Source organism: Schistocerca americana, chromosome 4 (assembly GCF_021461395.2).
Source record: "Schistocerca americana isolate TAMUIC-IGC-003095 chromosome 4, iqSchAmer2.1, whole genome shotgun sequence".
Classification (NCBI taxonomy): domain Eukaryota; kingdom Metazoa; phylum Arthropoda; class Insecta; order Orthoptera; family Acrididae; genus Schistocerca; species Schistocerca americana.
Genome location: NC_060122.1, coordinates 610,142,548 through 610,161,735, shown reverse-complemented (window position 1 = coordinate 610,161,735; position 19,188 = coordinate 610,142,548). Strand labels below are relative to the sequence as shown.

The 19,188-nt window shown below is 40.4% G+C and overlaps 1 protein-coding gene across 1 annotated transcript in view; it reads right to left on the bottom strand.

The window, feature by feature from the left end:
• Nucleotides 1-281: 281 nt before the first annotated feature.
• LOC124613649 (outer dense fiber protein 3-like) overlaps nucleotides 282-19,188 on the bottom strand; it is a 52,701-nt gene continuing 33,794 nt past the window's right edge. The window contains exons 2-3 of the mRNA XM_047142363.1: nucleotides 18,066-18,267; nucleotides 282-549 (exon numbers count right to left, since the gene is read on the bottom strand). Of these exons, the coding sequence (XP_046998319.1) occupies nucleotides 282-549; nucleotides 18,066-18,267 (470 nt within the window). The remainder of the gene's footprint in view (nucleotides 550-18,065; nucleotides 18,268-19,188) is intronic.

Here is a 19,188-nt window from a genome sequence, read left to right as displayed (position 1 = left end):
ACCGCTTGCCTTGTAACTCAATAACACAGTCTAAGAAGCAGTTTCGTCTTCCTGATTTGTGGATGTAAACTTGATACCAATAATAATGAAGCAACAGAGACTTTGTAGACTCCTGAAATCATTGATAATGGCAGAATGGCCCGATTCTCTCGAGAAGACGAAGATGATAAAATATTACATCACTCACGTAAAAAGTGTCACGGAAATGAGAGAAGAACACGAGTATGATAACCTGGAACCCGAGGAAATGTTTCCTTCGCTTTTGTATGTTTCGCCGGGATCTAGTTGTCGCAGGGCAGGATGAGCGGCGTGAGGTAGGGTGAGTGCTTGATTCCGAAAGAGATGCCGAAGTCGTTGGTTTGGCAGCAGCGTATGGGCGGCGGCAGATACTTGGCCGGACCGGGGGTTTCAGGCCCGCCAGGGGGCGGGTACACCTTGTCCGGCATCGTGTAGGCGGGCGCCTTTGGCCTGATTAGGTTGACTTCGCCCACGGTGTAGTCGGCCGGGCCCGGCCATGGCCGGTAGATCCAGAAGCGTGGGTACCCCGACCTGTAATCACAGGAAAGAAATATACTAATTTACCTTCCACACCTCATGGATGTTGAATAACTCAAAAAACCTTAAACATATTTTCACTTAAGAGGTAATATCAGATTCGTACCCCCCTCCCCCCCCCCCCCCCCCCCACCTCCCGCATGAACAGGCGGAACAGGACCCTGTCGTTGGTGGGAAGGTTTGCGTGCCTCAGTGATACAGTAGCAGTACCGTAGGTGCAACCACAATAGAGGGGTATCTGTTGACAGGCCACACAAACGTCTGGTTCCTGAAGAGGGGCAGCAGCCTTTTCAGTAGTTGCAGGGGCAACTAGACTGATCTGGCCTTGTAACATTAACCAAAACGGCCTTGCTATGCTGGTACTGCGAACTGCTGAAAGCAAGGGAAAACTACAGCCGTAATTTTTCCCGAGGGCATGGAGCGACCGTAGCGGTCGCGCGGTTCCAGACTGAAGCACCCAGAACCGCTCGGCCACACTGGGGGGCTCATTCGGATCTCCGGGCAAGGACTACTCAGGATGACGTCGTCATCAGGAGAAACAAAACTGGAGTTCTACAGGTCAGTTCGTGGAATGTCAGATACCTTAACTGGGCAGGTAGGTTAGGAAATTTAAAATGGATAGGTTAAAAATAGATAGAATTAGTGAAGTTCAGTGACAGGCGGAACAGGACTTCTGGTCAGGTGAATACGGGGTTATAAACACAAAAATCAAATAGCGGTAATGTAGGAATAGGTTTAATATCGAGTAAAAAAATAGGAATGCGGATAAGCTACTATGAACACCATACTGAATGCGTTATTGTAGCCAAGATAGACACGAAGCCCACACCCACCACAGTGGTATACGTTTATATGCCAAGTAGCTCTGCAAATGAGGAGGAGATTGAGATAAATGTATGATGAGATAAAAGAAATTATTCATATAGTTAAGGGAGCCAAAAATTTAATGGTCATGGGGGACTGGAGCTCAATAGTAAGAAAAGGAACAGAAATACAAGAATTAGATGAGCATGAACTGTTGGAAAGGAATAAAAGAGGAAGCCACCTCGTAAAATTTTGCACAGAGCATAATTTAATCATAGCTAACACTTGGTTTAAGAATTATGAGAGAAGGTTGTATATGTGGAGAGACCTGGAGACACCAGAAGGTTTCAGATGGATGATATAACGATTAGACAGAGATTTAGGAACCAGATTTTAAATTGTAAGACATTTCCAAATGCAGATGTGAACTCTGACCACTGCAGATTAAAACTGAAGAAACTGCAAAAAGGCCGCAATTTGAGGAGATGGGACTTGGATAAACTGAAAAAACAAGAGGTTGTAGAGGTTTCAGAGGGAGTATTAGGGAACGATTGCCAGGAAAAGGGGAAAGGAGTACAATAGAAGAAGACTGAGTAGCTTTGAGAGATGAAATAGTGACGGTAGCAGAGGATCAAGTAGGTAAAAAGAAAATGGCTAGTAGAAATCTTTGCGTGACACAAGAAATACTGGTTTTAATCGATGAAAGGAGAAAATATAAAAATGCAATAAATGAAGCTGGCGAAAGTGAATACAAACTTCTTACAAATGAAATTGACAGGAAGTGCGAAATGGCTGAGCAGGAATGGCTAGAGGACAGCTGTAAGGGTGTAGAATCATGTATCACTAGGGGTAAGATAGATATTGCCTACAGGAAAGTGAAAGATACCTTTGGGGAAAAGAGAACCACCTGTATGAATATCAGGAGCTCAGATGGGAAACCAGCCCTAAACAAAGAAGGGGAAGCAGAAAGGTGGTCTATATAAGAGAGATGTACTTGAGGGCAATGTTATGGAAATGGAAGATGTAGAGGAAGATGAAATGGGAGATACGATACTACGTGAAGAGTTTGACAGAGCACTGAAAGACGTAAGTCGAAACAAGGCCCTGGGAGTAGACAACATTCCGTTAGAGCTACTGATAGCCTTGGGAGAGCCACCATGACAATACTCATCAAGATGTATGATACGGGCCAAATACCCCAGACTTCAAGAAGAATATAACAATCCCAATTCCAAACAAAGCAGATACTGACAGGTGTGAAAATTACCGAACTGTAAAGATCAGTTTGGATTCTGGAGAAATGTAGGAATACGTGAGGCAATACTGACACTACGACTTCTCATAGCAACTATTAATCAAACTGCGTGCATATGGAGTGTCGTCTCAGTTGTGTGACTGGATTCGTGGCTTCCTCTCAGAGAGGTCACAGTTCGTAGTGATAGGTGGTAAATCATCGAGTAGAACAGAAGTGATATCTGGCGTTCCGCAAGGTAGTGTCATAGGCCCTCTGCTGTTCCTGATTTACATAAATGATCTAGGTGATAATCTGAGCAGCCCCCTTAGACTGTTTGCAGATTACGCTGTAATTTACCGTCTAGTAAAATCATCAGACGATCAATTCCAATTACAAACTGATCTAGAGAGAATTTCTGTATGATGCGAAAAGTGGCAATTGGCACTAAACAAAGAAAAGTGTGAGGTCATCCATATGGATACTAAAAGAAATACCATAAATTTAGGGTATACGATAAATCGCAAAATCTAAGGGCTGTCAATTCGACTAAATACCTAGGAATTACAATTACGAGCAACTTAAATTGGAAAGACCACATAGATAATATTGTGGGGAAGGCGAAACAAACACTGCACTTCGTTGGTAGAACACTTAGAAGATGCGACAAACCCACTAAAGAGACAGCCAACATTACACTTGTCCGCCCTCTGCTGAATAATGCTGCGTGGTGTGGGATCCTCACCAGGTAGGATTGACGGAGGACACTGAAAGGGTGCAAAGAGGGGCAGCTCATGTCGTGTTATCGCGCAATAGGGGTGGGAGTGTCACTGATATGATACGCGAGTTGAGGTGGCAGTCACTGAAACGAAGGCGGTTTTCTTTGCGGCGAGAACTATTTACGAAATGCGAAAATATTTTGTTGACACCCACCTACGTAGGCAGAAATGATCATCATAATAAAATAAGAGAAATCAGAGCTCGAACGGAAAGATTTAGGTGTTCCTTTTTCCCACGCGCCACTCGAGAGTGGAATGGTAGAGAAGTAGTATGAAAATGGTTCGATGAACACTCTGCCAGGCAGTTCAGTGTGAATTGCAGAGTAACCATGTAGATGTAGATGTAGGTTAAGGAAAGGAAAACCTACATTTATACCATTTGTAGACTTAGAGAAAACTTTTGACAATGTTGACTGGAATACTCTCTTTCAAATTTTGAAGGTGGCAGGGGTAAAATACAGAGAGCGAAAGGCTATTTACAATTTATACGGAAATCAGATGGCAGTTATGAGAGTCGAGGGCCACAAAAGGGAAGCAGTAGTTGAGAAGGTAGTGAGACAGGGTTGTCACCTACCCCCGATGTTATTCAATCTGTATGTTCAGCAGGGAGTAAAGGAAACAAAAGAAAAATTTGGAGTAGGAATTAGAGTCCAGGGAGGAGAAATAAAAACTTTGAGGTTCGCCGATGACATTGAAATTTTGTCAGAGACAGCAAAGGACTTGGAAGAGCAGTTCAACGGAATGGACAGTATCTTCAAAGGAGGATATAAGATGAACATCAACAAACGCAAAACGAGGATGATGAAATGTAGTCGAATTAAATCAGATGATGCTGACGGAATTAGATTAGGAAATGAGGCACTTAAAGTAGTAGATGGCTTTTGCTATTTGGGCAGCAAAATAACTAATGATAGTCGAATTAGAGAGGATATAAAATGTAGACTGGCAATGGAAAGAAAGAAGAGAGATTTGTTAACATCGAGTATAGATTTAAGTGTCAGGAAGTCCTTTCTGAAAGTATTTTTATGGAGTGCAGCCATGTATGGAAGTGAAACATGGACGATAAACAGTTTAAACAAGAAGAGGATAGAAGTTTTTAAATTGTGATGCTACAGAAGAATACTCAAGATTAGATGAGTAGATCACGTAACTAATGAGGCGGTATTGAAGAGAATTGGGGAGAAGACAAATTTGTGATACTACCTGACCAAAAGAAGGGATCGGTTGGTAGCACACATTCTGAGGAATCGAGGGATCTCCGATTTAGTACTGGCGGGAAGCGCTGGGGGAGGGGGAGAGGGGTAAAAATCATAGAGGGAGACGGAGAGATGAATACAGTAAGCAGATTGAGAGGGATTTAGGTTGCAGTAGTTACTCGGAGATGAAGAAGCTTGTACAGAATAGAGCAGCATGGATAGCTGCATCAAACCAGTCTTTGGACTGAAGACCACAACAACAACAACAACAACAACAACATCTGACATATTACAAAACAAGCAACTGTAGAGTACAGTGAAGTACATTGGTAATTCCAATGCTATAGTAATAACGCATCATCAAAGAGAAAAATCAGCTTACAACACTTATACTGACTGCATAACTGCACTGAAGATGTACAGAAGTTTGATCATATGTTATACTCATATTATTCGATAGTATTAACAACATATCCACAGTAGTCGGTCTACTAAGAAATTCATCAGTGGAGTAGAAGTTGGCCGCCAATAAATCCTTGTTGTTGTTGTTGTTGTGGTCTTCAGTCCTGAGACTGGTTTGATGCAGCTCTCCATGCTACTCTATCCTGTGCAAGCTTTTTCATCTCCCAGTACCTACTGCAACCTACATCCTTCTGAATCTGCTTAGTGTAGTCATCTCTTGGTCTCCCCCTACGATTTTTACCCTCCACGCTGCCTCCAATACTAAATTGGTGATCCCTTGATGCCTCAGAACATGTCCTAACAACCGATCCCTTCTTCTGGTCAAGTTGTGCCACAAACTTCTCTTCTCCCCAATCCTATTCAATACTTCCTCATTAGTTATGTGATCTACCCATCTAATCTTCAGCATTCTTCTGTAGCACCACATTTCGAAAGCTTCTATTCTCTTCTTGTCCAAACTATTTATCGTCCATGTTTCACTTCCATACATGGCTACACTCCATACAAATACTTTCAGAAATGACTTCCTGACACTTAAATCAATACTGGATGTTAACAAATTTCTCTTCTTCAGAAACGCTTTCCTTGCCATTGCCAGTCTACATTTTATATCCTCTCTACTTCGACCATCATCAGTTATTTTGCTCCCCAAATAGCAAAACTCCTTTACTACTTTAAGTGCCTCATTTCCTAATCTAATTCCCTCTGCATCACCCGACTTAATTAGACTACATTCCATTATCCTTGTTTTGCTTTTGTTGATGTTCATCTTATATCCTCCTTTCAAGACACTGTCCATTCCATTCAACTGCTCTTCCAAGTCCTTTGCTGTCTCTGACAGAATTACAATGTCATCGGCGAACCTCAAAGTTTTTATTTCTTCTCCATGAATTTTAATACCTACTCCGAATTTTTCTTTTGTTTCCTTTACTGCTTGCTCAATATACAGATTGAACAACATCGGGGACAGGCTACAACCCTGTCTTACTCCCTTCCCAACCACTGCTTCCCTTTCATGTCCCTCGACTCTTATAACTGCCATCTGGTTTCTGTACAAATTGTCAATAGCCTTTCGCTCCCTGTATTTTACCCCTGCCACCTTTAGAATTTGAAAGAGAGTATTCCAGTCAACATTGTCAAAAGCTTTCTCTAAGTCTACAAATGCTAGAAACGTAGGTTTGCCTTTCCTTATCTTTCTTCTAAGATAAGTCGTAAGGTCAGTATTGCCTCACGTGTTCCAGTGTTTCTATGGAATCCAAACTGATCTTCCCCGAGGTCCGCTTCTACTAGTTTTTCCATTCGTCTGTAAAGAATTCGTGTTAGTATTTTGCAGCTGTGACTTATTAAGCTGATAGTTCGGTAATTTTCACATCTGTCAACACCTGCTTTCTTTGGGATTGGAATTATTATATTCTTCTTGAAGTCTGAGGGTATTTCGCCTGTTTCATACATCTTGCTCACCAGATGGTAGAGTTTTGTCAGGACTGGCTCTCCCACGGCCGTCAGTAGTTCCAATGGAATATTGTCTACTCCGGGGGCCTTGTTTCGACTCAGGTCTTTCAGTGCTCTGTCAAACTCTTCACGCAGTATCGTATCTCCCATTTCATCTTCATCTACATCCTCTTCCATTTCCATAATATTGTCCTCAAGTACATCGCCCTTGTATAGACCCTCTATATACTCCTTCCACCTTTCTGCTTTCCCTTCTTTGCTTAGAACTGGGTTTCCATCTGAGCCCTTGATATTCATACAAGTCGTTCTCTTATCTCCAAAGGTCTCTTTAATTTTCCTGTAGGCGGTATCTATCTTACCCCTAGTGAGATAGGCCTCTACATCCCTACATTTCTCCTCTAGCCATCCCTGCTTAGCCATTTTGCACTTCCTGTCGATCTCATTTTTGAGACGTTTGTATTCCTTTTTGCCTGTTTCACTTACTGCATTTTTGTATTTTCTCCTCTCACCAATTAAATTCAATATTTCTTCTGTTACCCAAGGATTTCTACTAGCCCTCGTCTTTTTACCTACTTGATCCTCTGCTGCCTTCACTACTTCATCCCTCAAAGCTACCCATTCTTCTTCTACTGTATTTATTTCCCCCATTCCTGTCAATTGCTCCCTTATGCTCTCCCTGAATCTCTGTACAACCTCTGGTTCTTTTAGTTTATCCAGGTCCCATCTCCTTAAATTCCCACCTTTTTGCAGTTTCTTCAGTTTTAATCTACAGGTCATAACCAATAGATTGTGGTCAGAGTCCACATCTGCCCCTGGAAATGTCTTACAATTTAGAACCTGGTTCCTAAATCTCTGTCTTACCATTATATAATCTATCTGATACCTTTTAGTATCTCCAGGGTTCTTCCATGTATACAACCTTCTTTCATGATTCTTAAACCAAGTGTTAGTTATGATTATGTTGTGCTCTGTGCAAAATTCTACCAAGTGGCTTCCTCTTTCATTTCTGTCCCCCAATCCATATTCACCTACTATGTTTCCTTCTCTCCCTTTTCCTACACTCGAATTGCAGTCACCCATGACTATTAAATTTTCGTCTCCCTTCACAATCTGAATAATTTCTTTTATTTCATCATACATTTCTTCAATTTCTTCGTCATCCGCAGAGCTAGTTGGCATATAAACTTGTACTACTGTAGTAGGTGTGGGCTTCGTATCTATCTTGGCCACAATAATGCGTTCACTATGCTGTTTGTAGTAGCTTACCCGCATTCCTATTTTCCTATTCATTATTAAACCTACACCTGCATTACCCCTATTTGATTTTGTGTTTATAACCCTGTAGTCACCTGACCAGAAGTCTTGTTCCTCCTGCCACCGAACTTCACTAATTCCCACTATATCTAACTTCAACCTATCCATTTCCCTTTTTAAATTTTCTAACCTACCTGCCCGATTAAGGGATCTGACATTCCACGCTCCGATCCGTAGAACGCCAGTTTTCTTTCTCCTGATAACGACATCCTCTTGAGTAGTCCCCGCCCGGAGATCCGAATGGGGGACTATTTTACCTCCGGAATATTTTACCCAAGAGGACGCCATCATCATGTAATCATACAGTAAAGCTGCATGCCCTCGGGAAAAATTATGGCTGTAGTTTCCCCTTGCTTTCAGCCGTTCGCAGTACCAGCACAGCAAGGCCGTTTTGGTTATTGTTACAAGGCCAGATCAGTCAATCATCCAGACTGTTGCCCTTGCAACTACTGAAAAGGCTGCTGCCCCTCTTCAGGAACCACACGTTTGTCTGGCCTCTCAACAGATACCCCTCCGTTGTGGTTGCACCTACGGTACGGCTATCTGTATCGCTGAGGCACGCAAGCCTCCCCACCAACGGCAAGGTCCATGGTTCATGGGGGGGAATAAATCCTTTAGGTTCCTAAAATTAACTTTGTTAGTAGTTTCATAGCTGTCACCAATTTACTGAAAATATGTATTCTTGACTAATGGGACCTTTCTGGACCAAAATAAGTGGCTTTCATGTTTATGTAGGTTATTATTTCTAGTACTGATATTATGAGCTGAGCTATTGATTTGAAAAAGACATATTTATGACAAGTTTCATCACATAATAAATGTGTTGGGAAGCAGTGGTTAGTACCCCAGTTCCTTGAGCAGGCCTCTGCAGGACATTCTTGAGTTAATACATACTACATACCTTTGGATTCAGAAAACGTTAACTTGACTTGATGAGTTACCTATATATAACAACACAGTTGGTTGAAGTTAACCATTGTGTTGGGACAGACTTATCCAAAAACTACAGAATTACTGAAACTGTAGAGTAAAACAAACAATTTTTCCATTACATTAACAATTATGGCCACAATAATGGTAGTTCAAACATATCATATCACTGGCTTGATACGGTTTTGAAAACAAATAACAGACTGGCGCCTTTTTATTGAACTATGGAAAAACATTTGACACTGTATTATGCAGTATCTTAATAAACTGTCACACTATGGAATTATGGGCAATGGAACAGTAGACAAATAATGTTCGGAATTTCAAATAAAAAATCTGATTTTCTTAATATAGAATAAGGGTTTCGACAAGGTTTTTTGTTGGGATTTTTCCTGGTGTGTTTTTGACTTGCCAAACATTTTACCATTTAAAGTTACGATTTTTGTAGATGGCATGACTTTAATCACGTCTCACACAGATTAAGTCATTGTATGGAGAAAGACTTCACCATGGAAGGGGCAGGTCAGCCCTTCAGGGGTAACTCACCAAAGTTAAATGGTACTAAAATTGAAAATATACCCTTTCTCCCCTTCAAGACTCCAGACAGTAATTTATATTCGAATATCCAGATAGAAATGGCCTGTAATAAATTATCAATTTTAGGGTACTTAATGCAAAAACTAGGTAGTTTTATTAGTCAAGAAGTCCTTGCTGCTAATTCTACTTTTTTTCATACACATTTCATTAACGAGCAAACTTTTCTAGTAGTAAGAATTGAGAGGCACCCACTTGCCTTTCTCATACTGTGGCATCAAGCAGTCAGGCCTGCAAGATGAGTGGTTTGCCAAGCGAGTGGAATCTTCCTTTATTTATCGAGCAACATGAATTCTCGTATCTTACTATTTAGTTACAAATTATCCTCCTGTATGAATAATACGCAACGGAAACACGCATCTGACTATCAGTGATTTATAGAACTCTGACTGTACACTACGCACTGGCAATACCACATTTACCTTTTGTCTTTGATTTAACGGCTTTTATATAAATTCGGGACATTACAATAACATACAATTTAATGAAAAAAGGCCACCAATCTCTTTCTTTTCACTATTTGATTTATTCCTAAACACACAAATTCTACAACCTACAACAAAATCACATGAGAAATTCCGCCCAGTGGGCATGGCTTTACGTTAGTGAATCTCTATACTATGGTCTCGTAATCTATTTACCGCAACAGTGCACTCCCTGGATCGGATGGTGGATCTTTTATTATACCTCACACTTCGCCTCTCACAATTATCCTCACGAAACTTTCCTCCAGATCGAGCGATACAGAAGGAACAGGCATACCCACAAATCTTTCGAAACTACCTTGCTACTCCCATGCAAAACACACATACCCAAATTACAAGACATACACAACACAGCAATATGAAATATTACACAAAGAACGGTTACAACTTCATCACTTTCCGCTTTCCCACTTCAATCAATATTTATCCCAGTTTCACACAACACTGCCCCACTTTGTAATTCTACTTTCCTACTGTGAACTCTGGAGATAAACGCACGTCTTCCTGTGCAATGCAAGCCAAGTGGCGTTGCTGGAAAAACGGCCGACTCACCTTGATTCTCTCTCAGAGTTTAAATTCAGCGTCACACGGAATGATATTTCTTAAATACTTCAACTTATGATACACACGCTATTTCTTAAATATTTCAGCTTATTGTACACACGCTATTAATTCTTAAATATTTCAGCTTATTGTACACACGCTATTAATTCTTAAATATTTCAGCTTAAGCTCACGGAAGTATCTCAACTTACAACTACACGTGGGCTCTTTGTGACCGTTGGTTTACTACAATCCCCTTAAAATTACCTGCCTCACTTTGTAATTTTCCCCACAAAAGGTCCTGTGAAAGAGAAAGTATTAATTCTAACTACTCTTAAATATTCCACATCCATACCATGCCTCCACTCTTTCATTATGGAGCACAACAAAAAAAAACAGGTCTTTACAGCAGAAGGTTCAGCGGCAGAGTGCTGAAACATGGCCGTATTCTCGATTCTCTCGCACCTCTCTCGAAGTGGGAGAAGCACCCTGCTACCTTATTGGTCAGCCACATTTCAGACGCTCAAAGCTCTGGTAACTTCCATCTCTTTGGTCTCACCAAAGGTAGCCAAAGGATCGACTCAAAGATGATCATATATTCCGATTCACTATCTGTGGTTAGCAGACGACCATACATTCATTCCTTTCACAGATCTCACCAAACTGGATGTAGGGATTTATTTTGAGGGAGTGCACATGTGATCAATTAAATAAATAAATTGTCATTCTTTCCCACACTGGTATCCGGCTTCGCTGTATTAATTGAAATTGAGTTACTTTTACACAAAAAATGTGTTGTTCTGACAAGAATTTCGTACCTATTTTCAATGTTGGGCGGTACTGTACCCTTTCAGAATGTTTTCCTCTTGCACAAATAATTTGTAGCATACATTTCTGGTTTAAGAAGGACAAGATCTAGCAAAAAATTCTTCGTTTAAGATAAAATATTTACTGTTCAATTTTGTACACAACACAGTTAATCCTCTACGGCATATGGCAAAGAAAAAGCTCATATGTGTGAAATCAGTGCAAGTGTCAAAAATTACAAAACCAGTAATAGAAACACTATAATTGCTCCCTGGAAAAACTTCCCAAAACCAAAAACAATCCTGACGTGTTAGAGCAAATTTTTTGCTAAGAAAGTACCACAAAGCGTTAAGGGGATGATAAGAACAAATTTAAATTGTTAACAGAACTTGTGTAATAAGAAAGGCCTTCCATAATACCAAAAATTCGTATTAAATTGTCTAAATGATGTAATTATTCAAGTCTAGTATGAGTCAAATCTTATACAGCCTAATTAATCAGTGCAATATTTAAGTGTAAACTGTTATATGTAAGTCAAGTGAGTTACATTATTGTAAAAGGGCAACCAGTCACCAAACTGATTAAAAGTTTTAATGATTTCATTAGTTACAGCCATTAGCGGTTCCAAATAATAAGTTCAGCTTCAGACTGCCATAGCACATTAATCAGACATACTACTGATCATCTGTTACTTTTCTTTCCTTTTGTTGTCACAGTGTGCCATAGTGAAAAAGACAAAGACTGGAAATCGCAGTGAAATCGATTTTAAGCGTGATGTAAAAATAAATACGAAAATATATGTCTTACGAATCTACTATGGAAATGATCTAATCGTTTCCAAGGATAATATACAAGCATGTAGCACCAAAATACAAGACATGTTCGGAATGTACTTTTTCGATAAAACTGGTTGACTAATTTCAAGGACAAGAAGTTGGCAATAGAACGCACTCTCGTTTGTCTCAGTTGGCTGAAAGCTCATGTTGTGATGACTTGTTGAAATGAGTATTCTCCGACTTATGCCAACTCCGATGTTCAGGTTCTTCTTGCAATAGGAAACGGGCCGTTCCAGATTTTTAACGACATCAAAACTATTTAAAGGGATGGTGTGATGAATCTTACTAAAAGGTACAGGTGGAATTGCGAGTTTAAAGTTGGGAGAACGGATGCTCATGATGAAAAAGGAATGGACGCAGCTCAGTCATGACTGATGAGATGGTGAACAAGATCAGAGAAATGATTCGTGGTGACCATCGATTGACTTTGGACGAGATGAACGCAATGTTTCCAGAAATCTCCACATCTCATCTACGGAAATCATTACTGATACAGTTGGTTCTCGAAAATTGTTTGTGAAATGGGAACCAAAGCACCCCACAGATCAACACAAAGTCGATCAGAATCACATATTCATGGGAGTTTCTCGAGTGCTTCTAACGGGAAAGTGAACGTAACTGACCTTTTGCGATTGGCATCGAAACGTGGGTGCCTCAATACAACCCTGATACGATAAGGCAATCAATGTAGTGGCGACATCCTTCCTCATCATCAGCGAAAACATTCAGAACCGTTCTCTCTGCTCGAAAAATCATGGCCTTTCTCTTTCGGGACCGTAAAGGGATTCTCTCGTTGAATTTGTGTTCCGGGACGGAAGAATTAATACTGTGCGGTTCTGTGGAATATTAAAAAATCAAAGAGAACAATACAGGACAATATAAGGGCAATATTAACGAAGGGAGCGTGTTTGTTGTATTTGTTGACCTGCCACCTTCAAATTTTCATCGTTTCACCTCTCTGGATTTGTTTATGAGTGGAGAAAGGTTGTCTACCCAAGATGACGCTCTGCTGCCTTCAAACAATGGATCAAACTGATGGCAAGAGACATTTTTGGTCGAAGGTGTCATAAAGCTCATTCCACGGTTCACAATGTGCATCGAGAACGAACGCGACTACATTGAAAAACAGTGTCTGAGGTACAGCAGTGAATTTGTATATTTTCGATTTTATATAACAGTATTCTTCATTTCTCGACATGCCTTTCAAGACGCAAAACTACTTTTAAAATGGCATTGTCAAATAATATTTCACTAACGAAAAACGGTACTATGTGTAAATGGTATCCAGTAACCATATTTTATTGGTTCGCAGCAACATATGTACGTAGAGACCTGACATGGCAAGTACAGCATAGTGAACACAGCCAACTATGAACTGGTCTTCACTGCGACTGAGCTGTCACAAGGGAATGATGAGCAAGTGGTCAATGATGTACGAGAGACAATCTCGTCCATTCAGGTAAAGAGAGGGTGATTGGAGAGTACAGAATTTCCCAGGCACAACAGCAGCCATGAGTATACTAATGGAGTCTGAAATTTAAACACTGAGAATGGCGGAAAACCGACGTTATGCTGAATTAATATCAATGAAGTCTACCAGTCTACCTTTAATAGCTAGCTTCAGTGAAACCAAGAACACTATTTGAAAGTGAATTACAAGCAAGAACTTTTGGTGTAAAGGGCTAATTGATCTGACAAAGATTTCTGGAGTTATTTGTGTTATAGAATGTATAATTAGTTACTTTACTAAGAAAGCAAATCAGCCAAACACAAATAGATACAGTAACCAGCAAGGTGTCAATGAAACATACTTCTGAAGCGCTTATTATTACTATTATTATTATTTCTTAAGTAGCCATCAAATGCAGTAACCTGATAACGAACTATGATCATTAATTCACAACTAATTAAAAATAGAGAACATATAGCAACAGCATGAAGTACAACTGATACACAGTGATAATAATAAAACTGTACATTTACATATTCGTACATGTTTTGTGTGACTACTAATAGCAGAGGTTTTATAATGATATTGTTGTGGAAATGGGCAAACAGTACAAGATACAACTGTGAGGTACTGAATGATAACGATATTTTAAGAACATTAAATGGTAAGTTGGCTACTGTCAGTTATAAGATGCTTATTTCTAGAGTAGAAATGTAACAATAAGTATGTACTCATAATTAAGCTTTTACTAGAGTACCTAATGTAATAAGAATTATGTTGTTGGTACAGTTTTCATCGACATATCAGTCTAATCATATTGATGTATTTACAGTTATTGTAGCGTCTGTTGTCTAGATTTCATAAAACTATTGCTTAATAATCTACTGAGAAGGTTAAACACTTGCATACGTAATGAGAGAACTACCAGTATGAGGAATGTATGAAGGGACATGGAGAGACAAATGTTATGAGGACAAATCTGTGTTCTTCTGGATGGCATTACAACCACATATATTAGCTTGACCTAGCATGAATCCTGTTTGTGGGGTGTAATAAAATATATATTCTTCCTTAATAACAGTCGTTTTCCCAATTGCTAGTCCAGAGTGCTAACAACTGCAGCACCTCGCTCGGTTTATGTAGATTTCTGTGACCAGAAATCAGTAAGTTAAACCAAATTTTAAAAACTGCCTAATATTTTGAGTATCGTCTCCCCCAAAAACAAAAAGATCCAATTAACAGCTGCCTCCTGTTTTTTAAGTATCTCATAGACTTTCAAGTATTATTGCATTATTTCAACATCATTTCCGTTGCAGTAATTTTACTGAATGTATTTAAAATTAAATAGAAAGATATTGCATTGCTCTGTAATATACAAAATTTATTCAACCAGAAGTACTTTTATTTAACTCAGTCTGACATTTTAGAATCATTTTAAAGTCACTGTAATAAGCATATTTGAGTCGATTGCTACTTTAAGATGGATTCTTTTGCTTGAGGGTTTTAGGTAAATTAGTTCTCCTGTTTCTTTCCATGAGCTTGATACCATATTTTCCTCCTTAACTTTTCACTATCTGTTTACCATGGATGACAAGAATGATGATAAGATACAGTGTGTCAGCTCCTCAAACAACACACTAATACTGTCATTCTTTGATATATATCAAATCTGGAGACTAAATTGTTTCAGTTTTCCACAATACAGAAGTTATACAGAAAAATGATAGCTGATTCTTTGTTTCATAGATGTGCCTTAGTGTGCATTTAATGCCTCAGAATGTATAATACTTGGTAATTATGAGAGATGATGTGAGAAGACAGAACCACAATTTGGTAGGAGCAGCAAATAAAAGAAATAGAAATGCGAAAAAAGTTATGTTTTGTAGGTGTCATACTCCATCAGTGAGGTGGCCTGTATAGAACAATTTTGAATCTAAAAAAAAGAAGTGTATACAAAAACTAAAATAGTATGTAATCAACATTTGGAAAAGAAAGCAACACACATTAATGATGAAATTGTAGATTTAACTGATAAATTCTTGTACTGAGGACAGCTGCCACATCTGGTTTTCTGAGTTGGCAAAGCCAACGAATGTGAATGCAAAATAAGAATTGCAGCAACAGGGTGATCTGCAGTGTACCTCAGGATCTAAATTCGTTGTCGGCAACATACTCTGTATTTAATACTTGTCATCATTATGCCAAATAAACCCTGCTTAGTGGCTGACAGCCATTTATAATTATGTACTGAATCTGTTGTCGCCAATATTTGCAAATTTTTAAAAAAAAATTCTAAACAAATAAGTAAATTCACTAGATAAATTCTAAGTTTTTGTATTAAATAAAAGATAAATATATGAAAAGTACTTTGGTACATCATCTATGAAACTTATATGTGGGGTATGGTGGGGGGATGACATTGTATATCTATTATTCCAGTACCACAGTGTAAAATGTCTGTTATAGCTTCTCTAACAGGAGTTTGTTGACATATTCTGCGGTGAATGCACGTCAGTTAGCCAAATCCAGGACAAATTCAGAATGAAATTTTCACTCTGCACTCGGCAGTCGCTGATATGCAATTTCCTGGCAAATTGGAACCGTGTGCCGGCCGTAGAGTCAAACTTGGGACCTTTGCCATTGTCGGGCGAGTGCTCTACCGACTTTTTTTAAATTCTTCATTTAGTTCGTAATGGTTCTTGTCATTTTGTCTGAGCAGATGCCACAGGACATCCCTTTAGGATCATCGTTGAATATTTAACTCTTTTCTTTTGTTACAGAGGGCAGCCAGCCATCTGACCGAACACGCTGAGCTACCTTTCTGGAGTCCAACTGAGTTACACAAGCACGACTCACGACCCGTCCTCACAGATTTACTTCCGCCAGTACCACATCTCCTACCTTCCAAACTTGACAGAAGTTGTCCCGCGAAACTTGGCAAGACAGGCACTCCTCCAGGAAATGATACGCAGAAACATGGTTTAGTCACAGCCTGTGTGATGTTTCCAGAACGAAACTTTCATTCTTCAACGAAGTGCGTGCTGATATGAATCTTCCTGGCACATTAAAACTGTGTGCCCGATCGAGACTCCAGCTCAGAACTTTTTGCTTCTGCGGGCAAGTGCTCTACCGACTGAGCTACCCAAGCACGACTCATGACTCGAAACGTGCTCGGAGAGCACAGTCGTAGAGCACTTGCCTGCTAAAGGCAATGGTCCCAAGTTCGAGTCTCTATCCAGCACACAGTTTTAATATGTCAGAAAGTTCCATGACAAATTGTTTTCTGTACTTTGAATATTCACCATTAAATGTTGTAATGGTCCCATACTGATGAACAGTGTTCATGATCAAATGGAGAAGAGAGTTTGGTAAGAGTCCTTCTTAATGATATTACACAGGGTGAAAGGTATTTAAACCGACAAACTCTGGCAGGTTGTAGGGGACATCAAAACAAATATTTTTCCCTAATGTCATTTTTTCCTATGAGGAGTATTTAAACCGGTAGAGGAAGAGTTCTCTGGCGGCAAATTAATTAAACGAACAAACATTTTTCCATTCTTTATGGCCAAGAGTCAACACCTTAACACAACCTAATATCAATTACAGTAGATTTTCAAAAATGCCTCCATTGACTCGTAAACAAAGGTTACACCGTCGGATCATGTTCTGTCTGACACGGGCATTGTTCCTGCTGCTGCTACTATCCGGACTACCAGATCCTGTTCTGATACAACAGTAGTTGTGTAAACAAGGTTGCGCATCTCTCCCCACACAAAAAAATCCAGAGGGGACATATCTAGGGATCGAGCAGGTCATGGTACAGGACCATCTCTGCCAATCCACGTTTTTGGGAACCGTCGGTCCAGGAATCGACGCACACGACGACTGAAATGTGCCGGCGCCCCGTCATGTTGGAACCACATGCGTTGTCTTATAGGGAGCGGGACGTCTTCCAGCAAGTCTGGAAATGCTCTGGCGAGAAAATTGTAATAGTGCCTGCCATTTAATGGCCTAAGTAGCAGATATAGCCCAATTAAACAGTCCTCAACAACACCGACTCACACATTAACGAAGAACCTAACTTGATATTGATCAATCCGTTGTGCGGCTCGTCCGTTGTGGTGCGCTACGTAGTACGCACCAACCGCACGCATCAGTGTACTCACTCCAGGTGTATCGCTCCATTAGTAAACAGAGACAACGCACTACTACACTGGTGGACAGCAGTTGCCTACAACTGAAGAGCGTAATACGCCCTCTAACAACTAAAGATCGTAATACGGCCTCTAACAACTGAAGAGTGTAATGCGGCCTCCACCTGATTAAATAATCCTCATAGGAAAAAATGACATTAGGGAAAAATATTTGTTTTGATGTCCCCTACAACCTCCCAGAGTTTGTCGGTTTAAATACTTTTCACCCTGTATATCTTGAAGATTCCTTACAGGAATTTTTTTGGCATGTGCTCTCCCCACAGCTAGGACCATATGGTTATCCCACCAAAGACGACTTTTGGGCGAATGTATCTCGTTATTTGGCAAATGCGACTGATTACAGTATCTGCGTGTCAGACGTCACTGGTTGTCGTCCCCTGTTTATGTGATAAGCAGAAGATGCAGGCACTCACAGGGAATAGGAGGGGGCGTTGGGCTTGTAGATGACCTTCTCGCCGATGACTACCGGCAGTGTGTAGGCATTGGGCGCCGGCGGCCGCGTCAAGCTGCGCTGCTTGTGGCGGTCGTTGAGGCTGTAGTGCGGCGCGCGGTTTGTCTTCAGCACTGGGACGTCCTCCACGCGGTACGCCATTGGGCCCGGGCTCTTCGGCATCGCTGCACACCAACACTATGTGGCATAAACACTCCAAATGCTATGCTCTCACACAATTCGAGTTTCATTCACAGGCTATACGCAATATACGATGATAACGAAATTAATGTACGCATCGAGACATTGTCTCAGACAACATCAGTAACTAGAGTGAAATTTTCACACTACAGCGGAGTGTGCGCTGATATGAAACTTCCTGGCAGATTAAAACCGTGTGCCGGACCGAGACTCGAACTCGAGACCTTTGCCTTTCGCGGGCAAGTGCTCTACCAACTGAGCTACCCAAGCACGACTTGGGTAGCTCAGTTGGTAGAGCACTTGCCTGCGAAAGGCAAAGGTCCCAAGTTCGAGTCTCGGTCCGGCACACAGTGTTAATCTGCCAGGAAGTTTTAACATCAGTAACTCTTGTAGCTAAGATGTAGTGCTCCTATCATGTTTAGAGATATCGCAGAGGCATCTGTGTGGCTTCAGTGGCATTAAAACCTAAACTTTAAACGGCTTACACTGATTTTACATATCTGATTACATAAATGGCATCTACAAGAACAACAAATACATATAAATGGATATGTGAAAGACCATCGACATAGCTACGAAACGCTTTGAACAATTTGAACCAAGCTGGGTACACATAAGAGTGGACAGTTATGCAGGGGGTAAGACAAGCCTAGCACCACTATTTGAGGGTGGAGGTATGGATGAGAAACTAATAATATGTACGTATAGCTCTCGAATGCCTGAAACAATTACAACCAAAATACACTACTGGCCCTTAAAATTGCTACAGCACGAAGATGACGTGCTACAGACGTAAAATTTAACCGACAGGAAGAAGATGCTGTGATATCCAAATGATTAGCTTTTTCAGAGCAATCACACAAGGTTGGCACCGGTGGCGACACCTACAACGTGCTGACATGAGG